Source organism: Mytilus californianus, unplaced genomic scaffold (genome assembly GCF_021869535.1).
Source record: "Mytilus californianus isolate M0D057914Y unplaced genomic scaffold, xbMytCali1.0.p SCAF_7, whole genome shotgun sequence".
Taxonomy (NCBI): domain Eukaryota; kingdom Metazoa; phylum Mollusca; class Bivalvia; order Mytilida; family Mytilidae; genus Mytilus; species Mytilus californianus.
This window is the reverse complement of record NW_026262723.1, coordinates 105,850,672-105,876,040: the sequence shown is the minus strand read 5'-3', so window position 1 is coordinate 105,876,040 and position 25,369 is coordinate 105,850,672. Positions and strand designations below refer to the sequence as shown.

The 25,369-nt window shown below is 32.3% G+C and overlaps 1 protein-coding gene across 1 annotated transcript; it reads left to right on the top strand.

The window, feature by feature from the left end:
- The first annotated feature begins 373 nt into the window (after positions 1 to 373).
- LOC127709347 (aconitate hydratase, mitochondrial-like) lies at positions 374 to 24,777 on the top strand. The gene is made up of 20 exons (XM_052214820.1): positions 374 to 449; positions 4,166 to 4,231; positions 4,726 to 4,805; positions 6,130 to 6,196; positions 6,600 to 6,671; positions 7,203 to 7,322; positions 8,027 to 8,119; positions 10,096 to 10,254; positions 10,931 to 11,081; positions 13,366 to 13,470; positions 13,750 to 13,841; positions 14,537 to 14,642; positions 15,133 to 15,290; positions 16,180 to 16,438; positions 16,747 to 16,952; positions 17,487 to 17,584; positions 19,489 to 19,582; positions 21,937 to 22,069; positions 22,375 to 22,496; positions 23,452 to 24,777. The coding sequence occupies exons 1-20, from the start codon at positions 417 to 419 to the stop codon at positions 23,584 to 23,586; spliced, it is 2,349 nt and encodes a 782-aa protein (XP_052070780.1). The 5' UTR covers positions 374 to 416; the 3' UTR covers positions 23,587 to 24,777.
- The last annotated feature ends 592 nt before the right edge of the window (positions 24,778 to 25,369 follow it).

Sequence of the window (25,369 nt, the reverse complement as noted above, 5' to 3'; positions counted from 1 at the left end):
AAGAAGAAGAAGCACATCCATGATCATACAGAAGAAGTTTTTATACTGAATATAGCTTATGTGCGACATAGTTATCATCATCTGGGACTATTATACTAACAGTATACTAATATAATACTGTCTGAATACCCGCAGTCATCAGTGGTGCTCATGAAAGTGAAGGAATTTCCAACCAAGAAAGCAATCCGAGGTCATGCAAGTTTTTTTAACCTAAGCTTTGACTCATCAGATATTTGCAGCCAACTCGACAAATGTGCTTTTGGTGGTTATCGAAAATTTTATTTTTATGTTGTCCGTCATTTAATACTGCATTTCTCAATAAAATTTCGGTATACAGACACAGTTACTAAACATTTATCTCCCTTTGGTATTTCCTATGCCCTTCGTGACGTCACAGGACACACAAAAATTGAAAAATGGCACACATTTTTCGTCAGGCTGCTAAAACGGTAATATTAAAAAATATATGAAAAACAAAATCGTAAATGAATTACTTGGGTACATGCAATATGAAGAAGCTCTAAATAATCACAAACATTTACAGTGTGTAATTGTTTTCATTCAACTTTTACAAGTTTTAGCTCTAACGTCCCATTTGAGGCATTTATAACCTTCAACTTTTTTTCTCCCAAAAATGCTGTTTATGGTACAAACATCGCTTTATTATGTTATATCATAACCTTACTCCTTTGTACCGGGCTGGGCGTGCCAGATAAAGGGGGAGTGTGTCTGGCATGTAATTATATTGATGTAACAGATAATTTGTGCCTTGTGGAAAATCTTCATAAATGAGTACTAATACTATCCTGATTTATTGGTATTATACCCAAAATACACCTTATCGCTATTTGCCCACCATTATTGGACATCACAAAGGTTCCTGTAAAATTTTAATGTCATAATAGAAAATATCTGATGTTGCAATGCCAATAGAAAAGTGATTGACGTCGATAGTTCAATAGGTGCAGATTCTCTGCGGTCAAACCACGCAGAATTCCAAAAAGCTATAAGGTCTATTTGGTATCAATTTACAGTGATAAAAAATCTAATTTTGTATTTCATCATAAGGCCAATTAAAATTAATTGATAGATTTTCATCCCCGCCCGCCCCTCTGAAATCGTCCCGCCCCGATTTTTTTTATTTTGAAAAATTTACAATTTCCGGAATTTGTTCATTTCCGTTACCGGTAATCGTCAATAATTTTGTTTCATTCAAAACTTCCTGTTTCAAATTTCGGTTTTCGTACTTCTTCGAGTAATCAACCAAACATGCAAAATGATTAAGTCGACATATTCTGCTGCTCTATGATGACACCATATGATCGTCTACTGAGAATAGAGATTGATTATGAGAAGGGCGTGAAATATTCGGGTTACCAGTAATACACGGTGTCCAAGAATGCAAATCGCGGTATTTCACAAATTTCTGTGATTAGAAAACCGTGGATTATTTGTATTTATACAATGACTTTGTCTATGGAAATTTGGACTGTGAATGATATCCAAAGCGCAAGAATCGTGGAACACATTGGTACAAAAAACATGACTGGATTAAAGAAATTGACACAAGCACGAAGTTGTTAGATTTATGACTGTATATTGTGTTCAAAAAATCGACAAAGCCCTTAAAATTTACACATGGCTGTCTTTTTTTGTTGACAAACAGCAAACACCCTCTGTCCCTATACCCTCATTAAGTCATTAAACAACTTCTTTTTTGTTAAGTTCATGTTTTACATTGTAATAGAATCATGTGTAAAACAGTGTAGCCGAGACCATTGATTGGCGCGCTAAAATATCCCATTGACTGGGTCAGATTAGGTGAACGTTCGTCTGTAACGCCCACAACTCACGACGTATTTATTATAAACATTTAAACTGTGGGGTTGCCAAAGGGTCTCAGTATATATACGAACTACAGTGCACAGTATATTATATACATATTTTATTTGCGATCATAAAATGTACGAAGTCGTCCATTACTATGTAAATTGGGTCGATTAAAAAAAAAGCTGAATATGTTTCTGTTGCCAAGGGTTTTTCACAAGTATAGTAGTTAGCAGAAAAGATCACCAAACTATACATTTTACCTATTCAAAAACGTAAATTTCACAAGGCTTGATCCAAATAGCCTTCTTACTGTCTAATAACTTGCAAGTACGAAAAAGACAGGAAAGAAGTATATTTTGTCTATATGTTTTGTGTTTGCACACTTTTTAAAGTTGATCATGCATTCGTTCTAAAATAAAATTTTGACCAGATAAAAGTTAAAAGATGACAAAAAAAAAGTCATAATTGGACAACTGCAATTGTTAAATCGCTTTGACGTCCGAAAAAAAGATAATAATCAACACATCCATTGTAACTTTTAAAGCCAGTTAAATCCTTTTTTGCTGAAAGAACGTCCGATATCATAAAAATTCATTATCAAAACATAACAAAAACACAAGTAAAGAACGTTTAAGTATTCAATATAAATCAAAACACAAAGGTTATTCCTGATTAGTTTTTCGAATTATTTTATTCAGGCTTTGAGACCCTTTGGTGACCCCACAGTTTAAATGTCTATAATAAATACGTCGTGAGTTGTGGGCGTTACAGACGAACGTTCACCTAATCTGACCCAGCCAATGGGATATTTTAGCGCGCCAATCAATGGTCTCGGCTACACTGTTTTGCACATGATTCTATTATATTTGCATATTGAATAAGCACCAACCCTATTTTTTTCAACACTGTTTGAGTTTTCATTTTATACTCAGACTGTACTCATAATACTTGTGTTGCATACCAATGCATTTGCTTCATTTTATGGGGATCACAAACCGTAGCTTGGAAAGCAAAATAAATTTGGTGTAGGCAGTCCAACTGAAGAGAGCATTTATCCACGTTGTTGTTGTATACTATTAATAGGTTTCTAAAGCGGCAATGCAATTGCATGTAGAACAGTGGTTGCCAATCAGAGATATTTATTTAAGAATTAAAAAAAAATGAACGATTCTTTATACATGTATATACATGATATTAGCTTATTATTACACTTGCATGTATGAAGAACACATCAAAAGAGTGTTTCATATGAAATAAAATTTAAAAAATAAAATCCTCCCACCCGCCCCATTTTTTTCAAAAATCTGGATGAAAATCTACTAATTAAATTTAGTTGGCCTAATAGCTGTTATGGCGCAAATATTCATGTAAATGGCAACATTTTCCCCTTTAAGACCTATGGAAAATTGCATTATAATTATATGTAAGTGCTCTCAAATGTATGATTCTTCCCAGATTTTTTTCATAGGTTTATTATATAACTTTATCTCAGACAAATTTTTCAAATCAGTGCCAATCTGTATTTAAAAGAATTCTGCCCCTTCAAATATTAGTTATATTGAAAATTGTATTGTACATGTTGTAAGGACTCACATGTACAATTCTTGCCAGATTGTTATCAAACTTATCAAAGGGTTTATATCAGTCAGCTCAGTCAAGTTCAAAAATCAACATCTACATGTACATTGTATCCATATTAATCTTTTTAAAGAGCTATTACCCTCAGAAATAAATTATATGGAAAATTGCATTGTAAGCGCTCCAGAGCCTGTTTTTCTTATACATGTAGAATTGTTATGAAATTTATATATCTTAAACATGTATCAAGGATTTATATCAGCAATGTCTTGATCAGTGCTGATCAATTTTTTTTTATTAAAAAGAGGCCCTTAGAAATATTATGAGGATGAAGTCCTCAATAACAATAGAAAGTTCAATATAAACAAAAATCAAAAGAAAGTCAATATTCCAATGAATCCAAAATTGCTTATTTTTTTTCTTCAGCTTCCTGCATTTGTGTAGGAATCTTTTCTGTTATTGTTTGTCTTGTCACCTTGTGTAAAATATAGGAAGGAGCATTAAATGATTTCCTAGAAATTTGTTGTACAATGTATTTGATTACCAAAAGAATATTGGCTGTTAAACAATTGATGCAAAAATGTGCAAAAAATTAGTAGTCCAGCTCAAAGTTTATGGGCCATGGGCTACTGGACCCCTGCAGCAAGGCTGTGAGATTCCATCACTAGTAAATTGTAAAAGACTTAAATTCTAGATCGACAAATCCTATATCATCAAATGTAATAATTTAAAGTGTCACTCATTTATGATTTTTCAGGGGATATCTGGTCTTCGTGGCCAAACAAGATGTTTCAACTGCTCCTCAGCAGCATCAGCTTCTCAGGTAATATATAAATGATTATTTATTGAAAAAAGTTGCAGTTTGTAATAGGTACATTGTACTGGTAATGACAGTTCCTTAAAACATTCATGGGAACCAGGGAAGCACCTTGAATTCTTAGCAAACATTTAATTTTTTCGAGGGAAAAATGTTAAGTGAAATTCTGAATCTTTAATAAAATTTGGCATTTACAAGCAATTTGTGTACATATGCACAGGGGTGACCTACATGTAGTTGAACTAAGATTTTGAGGGATACCAATATTCGTCTGATTTTGTGGGCATCAGTAAACCATAAATTAAAAAGTTCAACAAAGAAAATGATTCTATAGGCTTGTATGCAGACTTGGGTAAAACTTCAAAATCAAATATCCATGAAGAAATAATTTTTTCCTCAATCCACTAAAATTGGTACAAATGTTATGAAATGTACCTATGAAAATAAATGAACCCACAGTAAAAGTATAAACATTAATGTAGAACTTGATGTTATTTTAGGTTGCCATGAGTAGATTTGATACAGACAGATGTCTTGATTATGATAAACTAGAACATAATCTAAAAACTGTCAAGCAAAGGTATATATTGTTGTTATTTACTAACATGTAAATAAAGAGCTTTTGAAATTTTAAATTCAACACCAACATGTTTTCTGATTTTTCAAATATATTTACACAATTAATTTCTGGTTCAATTTCGTGGTAAAACACTCCAAAGGTTTAAGTCTTTTTTTTTAATTACTGATAGTTTGGACAAAAGTAGATTTGAATGTCACACATGGTTAAAACTCCATTCATTCATTGTAATGGTGACTAATTAACATTGCTCACATTCCTTTACAAAGAACATTGAGGCAAAATGCTTATATAACCATCTTATTTCCTGTGGTTACATTAACGGTTCATCAATCTCCAATCTGTAGTCTGGCGATCATATTTGTCTAATATGTTATATATTGACATCATTTTCATGGTAAATTGGTCAATGTGAACTTTTCATGGTTTTGTCTGTTTATAGGATACTTTAAGCAATATGTCATCAACAGTTGGTGTATGGAATGATTGTAAATTGTGGATGTCTGTCTGGCAGAGTTTATCTGAAATTGACCTTATTTTTATGGTTCATTAGTTAATATTAAATTTTCAGGGTTATATCTGTTTCTCAGATACTATAAGCAATAGATCAACTTTTATTGATGTATGGAAGGATTGCATGGTGTACAGTTGTCTGGCAGGGTTCATCTGACCTTGACCTTATTTAAATGGATCATTGATAATGTTAATTTTATGTGATGATTGTATGAAAACATACCTTATTACAGACTTTCTACGTAATAACCTTGATAAGTAAAGTAGGCAGAACATTTAAGTGTGAGCACTCTTGTTTCTTGTCATGGCTGTTCGTATATTGATCTTAGTTGGAGGATGGGAGGCACTCAAATAATTGTGGGTGGTTGCATTTTCCTTAGAATTATGTAAGAATTATAATTAAAATGAAATTTTTATATTATGGGTGGTGGGGTCTAAAAATAGTGCCCCATCCCCCCCATGCCCCCTATGTGTTTTATTCTGGAACAGTCTTGACTCCCCTTTTTGAGGTAAAGAAGGCATTCATGTAATTAAAACCCTTATGTGGCTGGCTTGATAGCTATAAATTTTCCAGAATTTATCACTACTTTTAAGATAAACAAAACAAAGTACATTGAGCACAACATTCTATACATTGTAAATGCTATCCTTTAACATTTCAAGAAATTTTTTAAAGAAAAATACACTCTCATAATGAAGTTACAAAATGATGAGTACATGTAAGTCTATAACCATATAGTTGTCAAGAAAAATACCTAAATTGTGCATGGTGCATTAATGTAGTATCTGTTCTTAAAATATCCGATTATTTCAGATTAAACCGTCCATTTACTTTGTCGGAGAAGATCCTATACAGCCACATAGATAACCCAAAGAATCAGGTAGTAGAAATATTCAAGATCAGAACACTTCAAATTAAAAACAAAAAGAAAATATGGATTTACTGTTCTGTATTTTTTGAACATTTGAAGATAAATTTGGAACTAACAAGATGATATATTTGATAGAAATTCATCATGAGAAATAGCAGAATAGTACAATAAGAACAGAGATGTTAACAACTACAGGTCACTGTACAACATTCAGCAACAAGCTATACCCGTACCATACATGTATATTAAGCTATAAATAAATGGCTATGAGATATCAAAATGTTAATAATTCAAAAAAGAAAACCAACAGCTTGATTTATACTAAAACAACAAAACTGAAATATAGCAAGTCACATATCTGTATAAGGCATATTATAGTCATAATTTTATAGTATAAATGTTTGACTTTCAGGGAGTAGAACGAGGGGAGAGTTACCTGAACTTGAGACCAGACAGAGTTGCTATGCAAGATGCCACAGCTCAGGTACGTATCATATAATATATTTATAGTCTATTATTGACATAATTTTGTAATTATTATTTCCTGTTTTGATAATACATGTACGTGTCATTATTCAGAATTGTTACATGGTTTTTCATCCCTATGAGATTATTTTTTGTACAGAAAAATTAAGCAATGAAAGGTTGGTTTTTTAAGGAGAAATTTAAAGTTCCCATTGAATGAACTCCATAGAGAACAAGAGCTATTGTATTTATTCAATGGGACAGTGCAATTTACAAAAACTTTAAATGGATAGGTTAACTCAAACTGATTCTGGGGAATAGTTTGATTGCCTTCGCAATAAAAGACATATTTTTTTACAACCATTATAGTTTAGATAGTTATATTGAACAGATAGCACCTTAATAAGACAAATTTTATTTTCTTGTATCAAATAACTTTTTAAATTGAGCTCAATACCAAAGATTTAAATCAGTAATATCTCTGATGATTTGCTGTAAGTCTTGTTTACTTTTTTGGCATAGTTCAAATGATAAATTATTAATTTTACAGATGGCTATGCTACAGTTTATATCCAGTGGACTTCCAAAAGTAGCAGTTCCTTCCACTATTCACTGTGACCATTTAATAGAAGCTCAGGTTGGAGGTGACAAAGATTTAGCAAGAGCAAAGGTCAGACCCATAATAAATCTTAAGTTTTATAAAATCAAATGCTATTTTCAGCTATGACCCATTTGTAATGTATGAAATACTAAAAGATATTATTTTTTTTTATCCTGCAATCAGCCAACTATTGTACAAATAACAGGTACACAAATAAATTTTTGCTTTGTTTGTACTTGTACAAATAATGTTTTCTGTTACCCCGCTTTCATGTTGAGCAAGCGGTAATGTGGATATTTATTGTGTAACAGTTAATTTGGGGGTCCTCTTCGCGGTCCACGTTTAAACTATGTCGATTTCTTTGAAAAGTTAAAGAGACAATGATTAAGATTTTTTTGAACTAAAGTTTCAAATGTTGGGTGTAAATTTCAGGATAAAAAAAATATATGTACATTGTCATGATTGTCAGAAAATATAAAATTTATTTGTACTCGCTACAAAGCAGGAGAAAATCTCGGCGAGCCTCACTTTTCATCCATTTCTAAAGCTCATACAAATAAATTTTATATTTTCCGACAATGTACATATATTGTTTATTTATCTGTATAATATACATACACTCAAATGGTCAAATAAAAATTTCTATTTACTATTTTAAAAGGAAATACAGCAATTAGCAATATAAAAACTGTTAATGTCTTACTGTATAAAGGGAGGTAAATTATTTTAAAACATACTAAGTTACTCAGATTGTGTCTTTTTTATTATGACAGGACATCAATAAAGAAGTTTATGAATTCCTTGCCTCAGCCAGTGCTAAGTATGGTGTGGGATTCTGGAAACCAGGTAGTGGAATTATCCATCAGGTAAGCCAGCTTTACTACAAGGTAAATCCTTGCCTCAGTCAGTGCTAAGTATGGTGTCTGATTCTGGAAACCAGGTAGTGGAATTATCCATCAGAAAAGTCAGCTTTACTACAAGGTAAATCCTTGCCTCAGCCAGTGCTGAGTATGGTGTGGGATTCTGGAAACCAGGTAGTGGAATTATCCATCAGGTAAGCCAGCTTTACTACAAGGTAAATCCTTGCCTCAGCTAGTGCTAAGTATGGTGTGGGATTCTGTAAACCAGGTAGTGGAATTATCCAACAGGTAAGCCAGCTTTACTACAAGGTAAATCCTTGCCTCAGCCAGTGCTGAGTATGGTGTGGGATTCTGGAAACCAGGTAGTGGAATTATCCATCAGGTAAGTCAGCTTTACTACAAGGTAAATCCTTTCCTTAGTCAGTGCTAAGTATGGTGTGGGATTCTGGAAATCAGGTAGTGGAATTATCCATCAGGAAAGTCAGCTTTACTACAAGGTAAATCCTTGCCTCAGCCAGTGCTTTATGTTGTGGGATTCTGGAAACAAGGTAGTGGAATTATCCATCAGGTTAGCCAGCTTTACTACAAGGTAAATCCTTGCCTCAGCCAGTGCTAAGTATGATGTGGGATTTCGGAAACCAGGTAGTGGAATTATCCATCAGGTAAGCCAGCTTTACTATAAGGTAAATCCTTGCCTCAGCTAGTGCTTAGTATGGTGTGGAATTCTGGAAACCAGGTAGTGGAATTATCCAACAGGTAAGCCAGCTTTACTACAAGGTAAATCCTTGCCTCAGCCAGTGCTTAGTATGGTGTGGGATTCTAGAAACCAGGTAGTGAAATTATCCTTCAGGTAAGTCAGCTTTACTACAAGGTAAATTCTTGCCTCAGCCAGTGCTTAGTATGGTGTGGGATTCTAGAAACCAGGTAGTGGAAATATCCATCAGGTAAGTCAGCTTTACTACAAGGTAAATTCTTGCCTTAGCTAGTGCTAAGTATGGTGTGGGATTCTAGAAACCAGGTAGTGAAATTATCCATCAGGTAAGTCAGCTTTACTACAAGGTAAATCCTTGCCTCAGCCAGTGCTTAGTATGGTGTGGGATTCTAGAAACCAGGTAGTGGAATTATCCATCAGGTAAGTCAGCTTTACTACAAGGTAAATCCTTGCCTCAGCCAGTGCTTAGTATGGTGTGGGATTCTAGAACCAGGTAGTGAAATTATCCATCAGGTAAGTCAGCTTTACTACAAGGTAAATCCTTGCCTCAGCCAGTGCTTAGTATGGTGTGGGATTCTAGAAACCAGGTAGTGGAATTATCCATCAGGTAAGCCAGCTTTACTACCAGTATAATCCTTGTTGAAGTCAGTGCTGATATAAAAAGAGAGAGATGTGGTATCATTGTCAGTTAGAAAACTATCCAAGAATGTCCAAATGATGTTGATTTAAGCATTAGGGCACTGTACTGACTTCAATAATTAGTAAAACAATACCTTATAGTTTGATATTTAAAAATCTGACATGAAAAAATGTGAAACAAAATGAGAAAACCAATGCCCTGATTTATGAAAAAAATACAAACCAAAAACAAGTATGAGAAAGAAACCACTGAATTACAGGCTCCCAACTTCAGACAGGCACTTAAAGAATGTGGCAAGGTTAAATATGTTTGGGAGTGGTCAACCCTCTACTAACCTGGAACAAGAGTGTAACAGCTTGATAAAACTTGATCAGCATGAAGCACTGAAAACAACTTACATTAGAATCACTATGGTTTAGGATTCTGTAAGGATTGCACATACATGTAGACTCATAATGTTGGAGACTTATAGGGGAAAAAGTAAATTGACAGACAGACATTAAAACCACTAACGACAAGAGAACAAATTAATTTAACCAATTCTGTATTTTGATTGATGGAAGATTTATGCTACCAGCTATTATTAAAGAGAAAAGATGAAAATTCTAAAAGGAATTGCTCTAATTACAGATAGTTTTAGAGAATTATGGCTACCCTGGAGTTTTGCTGATAGGTACTGACAGTCATACACCAAATGGAGGAGGTTTAGGAGGACTGTGTATTGGTGTAGGTGGTGCTGATGCAGTAGATGTCATGGCTGGTCTCCCCTGGGAACTAAAGTGTCCAAAGGTAACAATAATCTTCTATGGAAAGCACTAGTCACAAATCCATTACACTTAATAAAGTCATCTGATGTATTGGAACAAAAACACTGTTATTTAAAAACTGGGGTTTTTTTTATTACGAAAATTGGGACCAGATTGATTTTGCAAAGATTTTACCTGACAATTGAACTTTTGACATCATCATTGTATGCAGCATTTCCTAAAATTGCAATAATTAATCTAGAATTTTTTTTTTTTTTTTTTTTTTTGCATTAATAAATACATGCACAAATTTTTGAATTTATTGTATTGGAATCATCTTTTTATATGCAAGCTTGTGTGCAAAACAAAACTGCATTTTCACAAATCCACATATAGAAACTTTTCTAAAAGTCTAGTGCAATTTTAATTGTGAAACTGTGATTTTTTTTTTAATTATAATAGCTTAAAAAATGGGTAAAATATGATGAAAAATGTGAAAATCATCAGAATTGGGTACTTTCAAATGGCCGTAGCAAAAAAACCATATGAATTTTTCTTTACCAATTATTTTTTTACAGTCATATAAACCCAAAAATCAGGTTAAGAAAAAAAGGTTAATTCTAGATATTTTTGACTCCTCAGAGGTGTACATCCGTAAGATAGACATAAGAAAAGCATTTCAGTGTAGTCATTTGTGTTATTATTCCATATTTTGTTAGGTGATAGGAGTGAAGCTAACAGGAAAATTGAGTGGTTGGACATCACCAAAAGATATTATTCTTAAAGTAGCTGGTATACTTACAGTAAAAGGAGGAACTGGTGCTATTGTTGAATACTTTGGTCCAGGTGTAGATTCTATTTCATGTACAGGTAATGGTGTTATAACAGACTTTAGTTTAAATGATATCAAGCCAGAAATGATCAAATTATAATTTCAGACTTGTTTTGTATTTTTCATGTTTTTGTTTCTACTTTTATAGAAATGCTGATTTTTTGTTTGTCATGGACTATATTGTCAGCTGTGGTCTTTAGTTTGTGTCAAGACTACATTATTGTAGATCTTTGTTCCAGTAGATGTAACCAACAGAAGATAAACACACTAAAGGCCTAGATAAAACATGCAGTCAACAGGTGTGGTTAGGCTTAGAAGTGTATATACCATGTATTATACTGCAAACATTTATAAATAAAATTAAAAGTAGGTAACAAGGCTTAATGACATTGTCTATTAAGATTATGGACATTGTCAACATGTGTTTGAATGATGTGCAACATGGATTATTAGTATTGTTCATATTGGTTTACCTTTAAGTAGCTACACAGTATATATTTTTATTTTGCAGAAAATAATTTCTGATATAGATCAGTAATTATGCTGCAAAACAATAATTAGGGCCCCGCCTAATGGCGGACGCCCTATAGTGATCAGTCTGTCCGTCCGTCCATCTGTCCGTCCGTCCATCTGTCCGTTCGTCCGTCTGTCCGTCCATCCTTAACAAATTGTGTCCGCTCTATATCTAGAGAACCGTTAGGATTTCAAGGTTTATACTTGACATGTATATTAACCAACACCAGAGGGTGTGTCATAATGTATGTACAACTTCTTAGGTCAAAGGTCAAGGTCAAAAACTTTGGTTTTAGTTGACAACCCCATGTCCTATGGTAAAGATCGTGTCCGCTCTATATCTTGAGAACCGTTATGATTTCAAAGTTTATACTTGACATGTATATTAACCAACACCAGAGGGTGTGTCATAATTTATGTACAACTTCCTAGGTCAAAGGTCAAGGTCATAAACTTCGGTGTCAGTTGACAACCCCATGTCCAATGATAAAGATACAAATTTTTTACCACACATTATTCACAGCGGGGCCAACAGAGATGGCTCCCATCTCAATGATATCTAGTTTTTTATACGACCGTAAAAAATTTTGCGTTCATATAATGGTATGATGTAGTTGTTATATATAACAGATAAACTAAGTATTGTGCAACAGCACAGTAGTGGACAATAGCAAGAAATCTTCAATTGCACAGTATTGCTCAATAGCAAGAAATCTTCTATTGCACAGTATTGCGCAATAGCAAGAAATCTTCAATTGCAAAGTATTGCGCAATAGCAAGAAATCTTCAATTGCACAGTATTGCGCAATAGCAAGAGGGTCCAAAATTTAACTTTGTTTGATTTCAACTAAAATTAAATATTTGGGGTATTTTTATATGCTGAATCTAACCATGTTGTTAGATTTTGGATATCAACCATACTAGGGAACTTAAATGTCACATTTCAAATTTTTAAATCTTTTACCACATTTATTTTGTGTCAAAAACCTATATTATGTCAAAAATTTGATCACAATCCAAATTCTGACATTATCAAGCTTGAATATTGTGTCCAAACTTGCTCCTGTTCAGGGTTTGACCTCTGCGGTCGTATCAGGCTGCGCTCGGCAAAGCATTTTATTTAAACATATTATTGTGGCCTTGTCAGTCAGTCTATGTGTGGGTTCCTTGAGTTTCCGTTGCTTAATTTGAAAACAGTTTTACACAAATGAATTCAGAAGAAGCCTATTGATTTAAAGTTCAAGGAAGGTGTTCTCTAAGAATAAAATTGAAATGTTGTCTGTTAACCCATCAAATATTTGTGTCCTACTGTCAGGTACTATGGAACAGAATGACTTTAATTCATTCAGCTGCTTAACAGTGATGCATTGTAACATGGGGGCACTTTTCAGATCTGTTAAGACACCTTTTCAAAATCTTAAATGAAATTAATAGTTTTGTCACACATTTTTCCATTTCTATTGAACAGAATGACTTCACATTTAGTCTGGAGTAGGACATTGCTTTTTTGAAAGGTACAAGGACTTTTAAGATCTGTCAGACGCTTACTTCCTGTTAAACCATATTTTACATTTACATTAGTTATGAAAGACAAATCTGTCTTCCCACTGTTAGACATTAAAGTATTATTTGACATTTTTACAGAAAACAGGAATTGAAGGATCCTAAATTCAAATTGTAATAATATTTTGGTACATTGTCTTTCACACTGAAGCTCTACAATATCAACATGTTATATAGTATAATTGAATTAGATATGTTTACAATAAAATAAAGATGTGGTTAGTGATTAGTTTGACTTGTTATTAGGTATGGGTACCATCTGTAACATGGGTGCTGAGATAGGAGCTACAACATCAGTGTTTCCTTACAACCACAGAATGCAGGACTATCTTAGAGCTACTGAAAGATCAGGTATCTTATTAAATATTTCTTTCAAAAGAAAATCAATACTGAAACAAGACAACATATTGTTTGTTTTTATGCCCAGCTACAAAAGTATATTTATATTATAAGTTGAAAAAAATATAATATTCCTGTTGAAGTATGATAGTGTTATTATAACAGTATTCAGGAGAGTGTGATGGATGTACTTGTACTTTTGTCATGCCCATTTTATTGTTTTCACAAAATAAAAATTATTGTATTTTCTTGGAGCAATAATTATAATACAAAACATTTTTCTCGTTGCAGCTATAGCTGATCTAGCTAACAATTACAAAGGGTTATTATCAGCTGATCCTGATTGTAAATATGACGAGTTGATTGAGATAAATCTCAGTGAGGTAAATAACTACTATTCATATATGTGCTTTCTATTGTTTTACATTGACACAAAAATTCATTTTCAAACAACTCAAAATCTATATGTGTTTTTCATCTTGTGATTCCTTGTTTATTTTTTAGTGAATTAATATTCTTCTAAAATTTCTGAACAAATTTGAACTTAGTTGGCCTGAATCAACCAGTTTTATTATAATAGTTTCACTCTTTATAAAATTCACTAAATGGGATCACTAAAATGACCATATGTGTAAAAGTAATGTTATATGAGCTCTGCAATTACTTAGCCTATCAATATCATACACTAATTTGAACTGAAAGGATCATATACCTACATACAAAACAACAATATACTGAATTTTCTAATAACTTCTGGATTAACTCCAAGCCAAATGTCTGAACAGTTATTAGAAATTGAGGAGATTAAAATAATGTGCAAAATGAAATAAACAAAATCTGATTTCTTATCAAGTATCAGGTTTTTTACTCGCCTGGCCCTTATCAACATAATTGAACTGAAGAGTGTATAATAAAGAAATATTGCAAAAAATCTTTAGCTATTAGAATGTACAATACAATTGCATTAAAATATGTAGAATTTATTTTGGTTTCTTCACTTAATTATGGAAAATAATCTACTATGATGTATGTAAATTTTCAGTACATATGAAACATTTATATTTCATGCCTTTGACAGTTGGAACCTCATGTTAATGGACCATTTACTCCAGATTTGGCTAATCCTATTTCAAAACTTGGTCAAATAGCAAAAGAGAAAGACTGGCCATTGGACATCAGAGTTGGTAAGTCATGACCCATATTCGGGATTGTATCCTTGATCAAAAGTAATCTTTTAAAACTCTTTGAAAATAAAAAAAATTTAATGTTTAGAGATATTTTAGAAAATATGCACTGCTTTTTCATTTGCAAATTAAATAGCCATGCACTTTGAAAGTTACTTGTTGTTTCCCAAAAACTGATGTTTATTTGAACAAGAAGGCTATTTAGTAAATTTTTGGATTTCACTTACCAAAACAAGGAAGATTGTACATATGTTTGTACCTGCTATAATGGAATTGTTTGAGGAATTTTTTCTCATTTTTCCAGACTTGGAAACTTAATCATTTTTCTACAAAGATAAATCACAAATTTTACACACAAATGTTAATGATCTTTCATTCTAGAAATGCCTAGTAATAGTGGTGCCATGGTATGCAATTTTGTGCATGTTATAATCAGAATTAACATTCCAGGATAAGTCAATAATTCACAGAAGAAATTATTTGGTTTCAGGTTTGATTGGTAGTTGTACAAACAGCAGTTATGAAGACATGAGCAGGTCAGCTAGTATTGCCAGACAGGCTGTAAACAAGGGTATAAAATCTAAAGCAGCATTCACAGTAACACCTGGTTCAGAACAAATTAGAGCTACCATAGAAAGGGATGGGCAGGTATATATATACTGTATATAAAATGTATATAAAACTCTGCCTACTTTTTGTGTACTAATTGTTTGCAGATGTCAATTTTAATCACAATGCTTGAGCAGACATTAATCCAAATAAAGCAAGCAAGCCAACCAAACCTTTAACTTGCTAGCATTAGGATACCAGCTTTAATTTAAGATTTTGTTTATCTACTAGTGCATCTTTGACAATCTGAGTTGCTTAAAGAAGGGATGTCTAAATTGAAAATGATAGAAGTTGTCATTGCTTTGCCAAAATGTAGTTTTCATCATGCTATTTCCAAAGATATAATTAAAAGTATAAGTCACAGAGTTTTTTCAAGCTAAAGGGTGTGCAAAATTGTCAGATTTTGAAAAGATTATACATTGAAAAAAATCAATTTTGTGAATAGAAAGAAAAATTAAACAATAGCCTTCTAAAATTAAATGAGAAGATAGCTCTTATGATGTGCTTTCAGAAAATAAAAATAAAAATTGGGATAAGGAAACTTGTTTTCTTGATTCAAAACAAAACAGCACTATTTTGTGTACATTCCATTAAACAAATTGAATCAAACAAAAATTATTCTGTATTTGTAAAAACATTCATAACAATTGGATAAAATCACGTTATTTTCTTCATTTAAATGAGAAGTCTTACAAAATAAGCCTCAAAATTTGGGCATTTCGTTAAAGATCTAGACCAATTGCTGTCTTCTATTATACAATCCAAGATGGTGGAAGACCCTCAATCTACCTTAAAACAGTTAGATGTTGTAGGAATATTTTGATACTGAACAATTAGATTCTTGTTTATTACAGATATGGTAAGCTTACAATACACCAACATTAGATACTCCTATAAATTTGTTATACTTACTATTATTTGATTTCAGGCCAAAGTTCTAAGAGATATAGGTGGTATTGTATTAGCCAATGCTTGTGGTCCATGTATTGGTCAGTGGGACAGAAAAGATGTAAAGAAAGGAGAGAAGAACACCATTGTAACCTCATATAATCGTAACTTTACTGGCCGTAATGATGCCAACCCTGCCACTCATGCCTTTGTTGCCTCACCAGAACTTGTGACAGCTTTAGCTATCGCTGGAGATTTAGGATTTAATCCTGAAACTGATTCATTAACAGCTGCTGATGGTAAGTAACCAATGGGAACTGTCTTGAAACTAGTTATCTGCTTCATTTACCATATTTTAATCACTTTCAGTTTTAATTTGCCTACAACATTCAATATTATTACCTATATCCTTTACTGTATTTTGAACAGAATTGAATCATATCTGAAACTATTTGTTAATGATTAGATTTGAAATGGCCTTGTGCATAAAGATATTTACATAAAATCTAGAAAGTTATTCAAGAAAAATTTTAATTTCCTCATTTTTAAACAAATGTTAATCAGGTTAAACATAAAGTTTAAACTAAGAATACTTTACATGTTTCAGGTTCTAAATTCAAATTTGAAACTCCTTATGGAGATGAATTACCAGCAAATGGATTTGATCCTGGAGAAGATACCTTCCAACCACCACCTTCAGATGGCTCAGCATTGAAAGTTAATGTTGATGAACAGAGTCAGAGATTACAACTACTGACTCCATTCTCTAAATGGGATGGTAAAGATATCACAGATGCTTTAATTCTAATAAAGGTATTGTTGCCGTACAGGTATTCTTGATTCATGTCAATATTCTATTATTTTTATTTCCTTCAAGTGAAATTTTCTACTAAAATTATGGATTACAAACGACAGTGAACCAACGCTTGGGAAATCTTCAGTATGATAGAATCCCTAAAGTGAATACCTCGGGTATGCAGTGTTGTTACGATAACAAACACAAAATGTTGTTATAAAATTATGGATCTTTCAAAGAAAAGTCAGTTCAGTTGGGAAGATTTATATATGACATTTGTGCATGGCAATATATACAAGTGAAATTAATATTTTCACTAGTTTTGTAATAAGGTGATTCTCAGGCTGATGGTTTAATGCCAAATGCTATGACATGTATTAAAAGAACAATGCATCAATAATCATATGAAAACCTGTAGAGATACATCAAGACTACTACCTATATACCTGTAACTCAGACAATCTCACAGTATTAGCAAGACCTTTGTAGGAAATTGTACACAGAAACATATAATGTTATTGTTTTTTTATGATTCCATGTTTATTTTTAAGGTAAAAGGAAAATGTACAACTGACCACATAAGTGCTGCAGGACAATGGCTGAAATACAGAGGACATCTAGATAACATATCCAATAACTTTATGATAGGGTAAGTAATTCATGACCTGAATACAGAGGACATCTAGATAACATATCCAATAACTTTATGCATACCTGTCAACCTATGAAACTGAAAATGCAGGTCATGACCTGCATTTGAGAATAAAATCTCAGGTCATAACGCGTACAAACCTTATTCCAGCTGTATTTAGGGGACATTTCTTTATTTTTAATCCAACAGTTTCCAAAATATGTTCACATGGTGAAGTTCTGACTGAAAATAATTTAATAAGCCTTTGAAATAATAATGTGTTATACTTTTTCATTTCAAACCATTATTGCATTCATATTTAAATATCAATTCTCAAGCTACATGTTGATATTTTTAGTCTTTATCAAGCTCCATGTTTCATAGTTTCAATCAAACTGTGCAGCATGTCAGACATTGGTTGATATATATTGAACTATAATAAAATAAATTAAGCATTTAAAGGAAGTAGCGATAAAAAAAATAATTTTCAAAATAAAAAAGTGTTCTAAGATAGAAAAATAAAAGATTATTAAAGTAATTAATGACCTGAATACAGAGGACATCTAGATAACATATCCAATAACTTTATGATCGGGTAAGTAATTCATGACCTGAATACAGAGGACATCTAGATAACATATCCAATAACTTTATAATAGGGTAAGTAATTCATGATCTGAATACAGAGGACACTTGAATATCTTATAATTTAATGATTTGGTAAGATATCTGAGGCTTGAATACAGAGAACACCTTTAAAAGGGCATGTGATCTAGTAGCAAGGGCAGATAATTATGCATCCAAATCTAACAATGCAACATTGCTAATAATAAACATTCAAAGTTTATGAAAAAATCTCATCAAAAATGTTATGTGAATTTCAATCTGATGAAAATATAGATCCTGTGTTCAAGCTTTTCTTACAAGGATCTGAAAACACTCCGATGCACTTTCTGTTCTGGTATTTGTTACATCAGCCAATGAAATTTTAGCCTTCAAATTTTTAAAGGTGTTTATTAATCAGATAAAACCAGAGGATCCTGAAAGGTCTTTAAAACAGAAAATAGAACGGAGCATTTTCAGATCCTTGTAAGCAAAGCACATGATCTGTTTAATCTGATTGGGTAAATTTGAAAGTATTTGCTAAGGAATTAAACAATGTTCTATGTCATTCATTGTGAAATCAAATGAGCACATGGGCACTTTTTTTTCCCTTTGCAATTGACTCATCAAGAATGTTATTGAAATTTCAAGAAAAAGTCAACAGTAGATTTTTTGTAGTGGCAAGAAAATTGTCTACAGCTTTCTAATACCAATAATTGTATGATTTCACCAAAAATTGATGGCATTCAGACTTTATTTAGACTGACTAAAAGACCTATTATTAATTTAATGATGTGATTAGATATCAATGGCTTAAATACAGACAACAGTTAAATATGATAAAATATAATGAATGAAAATAAGAGTAAGAATAATGGCAAATGTAAACTGTTCCTAGTGTAAGATTATGTTAATAATAGCAAGGACACATTAACTAAAGGAAAACATGTTTGTCCGTTTGTTTGTTTATTGATGTTGAAAGCCAGAGTAACCATAGAGAACCACCAACCTTCAAAGGGAAAACTGGCAGTCTTTGTCTATTTAAAGGAGAATAAGCTGAAACATTTATGAAATTCTATTGAAAATATCTGGTACACATGAAAAGGGGATCAATGCTCCTAATGGCTGTTGTCAGTGATGAAATATATATTCGATATATGTATCCCATATTATTGCAAGCTCAACAAACAAACAAAAACAGGATACAGTGTGATAACAGAACAGTATTTTGTAATGTATCACACAAACTAAGGGGAATCAATTCTTATACACAATTACCCACACATGTATATTATAGTAAAATATCTTTTTTGTTACAGGGCAACAAATTCAGAAAATGGTGAAATCAACAAAGTAAAGAACCTGTTAACTGAAGAATATGGAGCTGTTCCAGCCACGGGTAGATATTATAAGGTAAAGAACTGTTTCAGCAACAAATAGATATTATAAGGTAAAGAGCTGTTTCAGCCACGGGTAGATATTATCAGGTAAAGAGCTGTTCCAGCCACGGGTAGATATTATAAGGTAAAGAGCTGTTCCAGCCACGGGTAGATATTATAAGGTAAAGAGCTGTTTCAGCAACGGGTAGATATTATAAGGTAAAGAGCTGTTCCAGCCACGGTAGATATTATAAGGTAAAGGGCTGTTCCAGCCACGGGTAGATATTATAAGGTAAAGAGCTGTTTCAGCAACGGGTAGATATTATAAGGTAATGAGCTGTTTCAGCCACGGGTAGATATGTTAAGGTAAAACTTAATGTTATCATCTGAAAATTAATTATAGGATAGATGTTAAAGAAGGATTTTCAAATGAAACCATTGAATTCGTTTTATGATTTCCATTAAAATTCAAGATCATGAGTTATAATAAAATCAATTCTAGAATCTATCCACGAATTGAATTACAAGATTTAGAATTTGTTTACAACAGAAATTACAACAATAATTGAAAACTCCAAAATTTATTATCACAATTAAGAATATGCCTTTTTGTAAGTCTTTAATGGGCTTATATAGGCAATGACTCGTGTGAAATATTAAAACTTAGAGTAAGAAGTCAAGTAAACAGAATGAATATCTATTGGAAAAACCCATATTCTGATTTAACAGTAAAATTTTTAATTTTTTTTATGGCAGGCTCAAAATACAGCATAAGTCTGTTAGTATCAGGATTTTGTTTAAATGACAGAATACACCCTGGTGTCAGGATTATTGGTTTATGGACAGGCTCCAAATAAACCTTGGGTTGTTATTGGTGTCAGGATTATTGGTATATTGACAGACTCCAAATAAACCTTGGGTTGTTATTGGTGTCAGGATAATTGGTATATTGACAGACTCCAAATAAACCTTGGGTTGTTATTGGTGTCAGGATAATTGGTATATTGACAGACTCTAAATAAACCTTGGGTTGTTCATTGGTGTCAGGATAATTGGTATATTGACAGACTCCAAATAAACCTTGGGTTGTTATTGGTGTCAGGATAATTGGTATATTGACAGACTCCAAATAAACCTTGGGTTGTTTATTGGTGTCAGGATTATTGGTTTATTGACAAACTCCAAATACACCTTGGGTTGTTATTGGTGTCAGGATTATTGGTTAATTGATAAACTCCAAATACACCTAGGTTTGTTATTGGTGTCAGTATAATTGGTTTATTGACAAACTCCAAATAAACCTTGGGTTGTTATTGGTGTCAGGATTATTGGTTGATTGACAAACTCCAAATACACCTTGGGTTGTTATTGGTGTCAGTACAATTGGTTTATTGACAAACTCCAAATAAACCTTGGGTTGTTATTGGTGTCAGGATTATTGGTTAATTGACAGACTCCAAATAAACCTTGGGTTGTTTATTGGTGTCAGGATTATTGGTTTATTGACAAACTCCAAATAAACCTTGGGTTGTTATTGGTGTCAGGATTATTGGTTAATTGACAGACTCCAAATAAACATTGGGTTGTTATTGGTGTCAGGATTATTGGTTAATTGACAGACTCCAAATAAACCTTGGGTTGTTATTGGTGTCAGGATTATTGGTTTATTGACAAACTCCAAATAAACCTTGGGTTGTTATTGGTGTCAGGATTATTGGTTAATTGACAGACTCCAAATAAACCTTGGGTTGTTATTGGTGTCAGGATTATTGGTTAATTGACAGACTCCAAATAAACCTTGGGTTGTTTATTGGTATTAGGATTATTGGTTTATTGACAAACTCCAAATAAACCTTGGGTTGTTATTGGTGTCAGGATTATTGGTTTATTGACAGACTCCAAATACACCTTGGGTTGTTATTGGTGTCAGGATTATTGGTTTACTGACAGACTCCAAATACACCCTGGGTTGTTATTGGTGTCAGGATAATTGGTATATTGACAGACTCCAAATATACCTTGGTTTGTTATTGGTGTCAGTATAATTGGTTTATTAACAGACTCCAAATAAACCTTGGGTTGTTATTGGTGTCAGTATAATTGGTTTATTGACAGACTCCAAATAAACCTTGGGTTGTTTATTGGTGTCAGTATAATTGGTATATTGACAAACTCCAAATAAACCTTGGGTTGTTTATTGGTGTCAGTATAATTGGTATATTGACAGACTCCAAATAAACCTTGGGTACTTATTAGTGATAAAATTTTGGTTAATGGACAGGTTTGGAATACCTCAAGGCTGTTATCTGTGATGTATCTTTGGTTAATTGACAGACTCAGATTATTTCCTGGTTTTTATGTATGATATTTATTAAATTTTATTGACAGGCTCAGAACTTACCTTGGGTTGTTGTTGGTGATGAGAACTATGGTGAGGGTAGCAGTCGAGAACATGCAGCATTAGAACCAAGACATTTAGGTGGTCGGGCCGTCATTGTCAAAAGTTTTGCCAGAATTCATGGTCAGTATTTGAACAATCAAATGATTCAGAATGAGTGGGAAAATGAGAAAAAAAAATGTCTTTATATGCAAATTAGAGAAAGAAGAGGTGTTGATAAATATAAAGAATGTTTTAGAAAACGAAAAGCTAGTAATGAGCCAGTCTATCATACCCTATGGTAACCTAAGAATTACTACAGGATACTGAGGTCATGTAGTCTTTTAGATAATATCTCTTTAAACAACTTTTAAATTAAACAACGGTATCACATTATATCACTTTTGTGCAGCAAAATTATCCATTTAAAATGCTTTTTTTTTTTTCAGAAACAAATTTGAAGAAGCAGGGAATGTTACCATTAACATTTGCAAATCCATCAGATTATGATAAAATTCAGCCTACAGATAAAATATCATTATTAGGTCTTAGTAGTATGGCTCCTGGAAAGGTACGTATTGTATCATCTTAGGAGAAAATATTAAATAAAAGAGATATTTATATGGTTTGTATCTATGAGACATCAATACCAAAATCATTACGTCTACATATAGAGATCATCATACTGTGTTCAACAAGCGTGAATCACTTGCACCAGTTGACAAGCTCTACTTTGCTGCAAGTCTACTAAAGTTCTGAATGGGATCAATACAAAAGGTTGAAGATCTGACTTGAACTTGATATACATATAACATAAGGAAACAGTGGTAACAATGACAGGATTCTTGAGACAGGCACACTAACTTGTGGCAATGTTTTAACTAACTTTGTCAATACACAAACTTCCACATCATTATATCAGTCTGTCAAAGAAATTATGATACTTTTAAAAATGTACATTACAAATCGAGCAAAGTACTTGCTGGTTATTATTTGAAAGTTGCAGAAGACTAAAACACAGCTACATAAAACAGTTCTCTATTTAGTTTACTAAAGATGCAAAGAATCATGTTTTCCTTACTTGCTACTTGAGTGGACAAAATTATGTGTTATGGTACAAGTATGAGTGATGACAATGCATTATGTCTTACAAATAATCATTTCCTGTGATTTGTATGCATAAGAATAATCTTAGAATTTTTCTCTATTCACCACTGAAACACAATTGAAAATGATGAAATAAAAAAAAAACATGTCTAATTACAATGTCAATTATAGTTAAGAGATTTGAAATGAATGAAAGGAGATATAAAGTATACATTAATGAAACAAGTCATTCTACACTCTTAATATTAGAGGGTGAACAAATTGTTGAACAAAGAAGACATCAAAGTAATTATTGTACAAATATAAAGAACTTTCCTTAATGATATTTTTTTTCAAAACTCGATATAAAAATATTTAATTGAGCTCATACATTAGATGTTATTGAATTTCTGATGTGGTTCTTTCGCTTTTTATTGCAGCCAGTGACATGTGAAATTAAACATTCAGATGGATCTAAAGACACTATACAACTGAATCATACATTTAATGAAGGACAAATAACCTGGTTTAAGGCTGGCAGTGCACTCAACAGAATGAAGGAAGTGAACCAATAAACAGTTGTTGTGATAGATCTTTATTTATATGATAGATTTTTAATTTACAAGTCATTTTACACATCAGATATTCTAGATATGGACCTCATTTATCATGAAAACAGATGGCATTTTTTTTATAAAATACAAAGATTGCAGTATTGTTATCGCCAGTAGCCAAAATTTATTTTCGATCTCATTCCTTTTCACTCCATGATTTTAAAGGTTAAAATAGGTTATTTTAACTCAAAGCTATAATGACTATATGTAGTTTTGTTAAGTGTAGAAAGTTTTATAAATTTTTAGGGAGAACAATATTATTTATTTCAAATCCCATTGCTTATAAAGGTGGTTTTTTTTTATTCAAAGAGGACTACCAGTTAAGAATAAGAAAAGAACAACTGTAAACTATCATAATTCTTAAAAGTTATAATGGGAAATAACCCCATAATCATGGCTGTAACTGAAGTCACTGTAGTTTTGCTATGTGTGAAGAGGAATGAAGTGAACCTATGGCTAGTTGAGATATAGCAGGCTATGTCAAGTTGAAGTACTTGATTTCATTTAGCATTTACATGTGATAGTGCCAAGTTTTGTCTTTTTTGTTGTTGAATTATTATACCTCATTGTGCTGTTGTAATATATTTATTAGAAATTTTCCTGCATTAATGGTTCATCTCAAATTTGCTTTATTCCTAGTCTTTTAACCTTTATTTCAATTATTTTTTTTTATAATTGATGTTATCAATAGCCTCAAATGGCACCTTACAGTAAATTAATTTGAATTTGTTCTGGTGTTTTATTTTGACTTTTCAGGGGTCTCCAATTTGAATCTTTGCCTCATAACTTTTAGGGCTTTTTATTCATTTAAAAAAATTGGAAATTGAATGACTGTTTAACAGTTTAATTAAGATACCTAAGCATAGAAAACTGACCAGTCATAAAGACTGATATTACATTTATGCCAAGAGTAAAACCGTTGATTTCAACATAGGACTTTATCACGTTATTAATATTTTGTTACTGTGTAATTAAAAGATTGACCCTCCATATTAAACCCCACCTTCAAAGTAAAGGCACTTTTTTTCTGTATATCAGCTATATAGAATACAAGTCACATGAGTGTGTATACATGTTTGGTTTAGCAGATTACTGATAGTTTTGTATAAAACTTGACATAATTCTGTAATAAAACGTGATGATATATTTAAACATTTGTTCAGCTTATTTTGTGGACCAGGCCAGGTTAATCATTTATTTATTGATTTGATGGACATGACCAGGTAACCCATCTTTATAAATTATCTGACTTGTTATTGTTAATACATTTTACAATGTATCTGGTTTCATTGGTTTGCAGTTTAAATGTAATTATTCTTCAGATTTGGAGTATACCTGAAGTACAACATGCAGTTTACTGCAATATTGTTTCAACAAAAAGGTCTTTATCAAACTGTTGGAGCTTTTTTTAAACTGATGACATATTTGTTAGGTTTCATTGGCAATGTTTTTGACAGATATAATCAATTGGGTATCAACTGTGCTAGCTGACTTGAGCCTTTATTAGTGTGCAGCATACTATTAAAAAGAAATGTTTTGAAGCAAGCCAGATATAGATGTGTTCCTTATTCTTGTTAATTAAAAGTTTAGTATACCCTACCATGAATTTCATCTGAATTTGTGTACAAATTAACTCTTCTTTCTATTGGTACTATTGCATACCAAATATCATAGGCTTACCATAAAGGGTTCCCATTACATGGGTTCTTCCGATTTTTCACTATTAAATGGCTATAGTCTTTGA

Bases quoted from the DNA above. Each gene is read 5' to 3' on its own strand.
- LOC127709347 (XM_052214820.1), top strand. From the start codon at position 417: ATGGCACACATTTTTCGTCAGGCTGCTAAAACG. The intron at 450-4,165 runs GTAATATTAAAA...ATGATTTTTCAG, and splicing joins TTCGTCAGGCTGCTAAAACG to GGGATATCTGGTCTTCGTGG. The intron at 17,585-19,488 runs GTAAGTAATTCA...TTTTTGTTACAG, and splicing joins TCCAATAACTTTATGATAGG to GGCAACAAATTCAGAAAATG.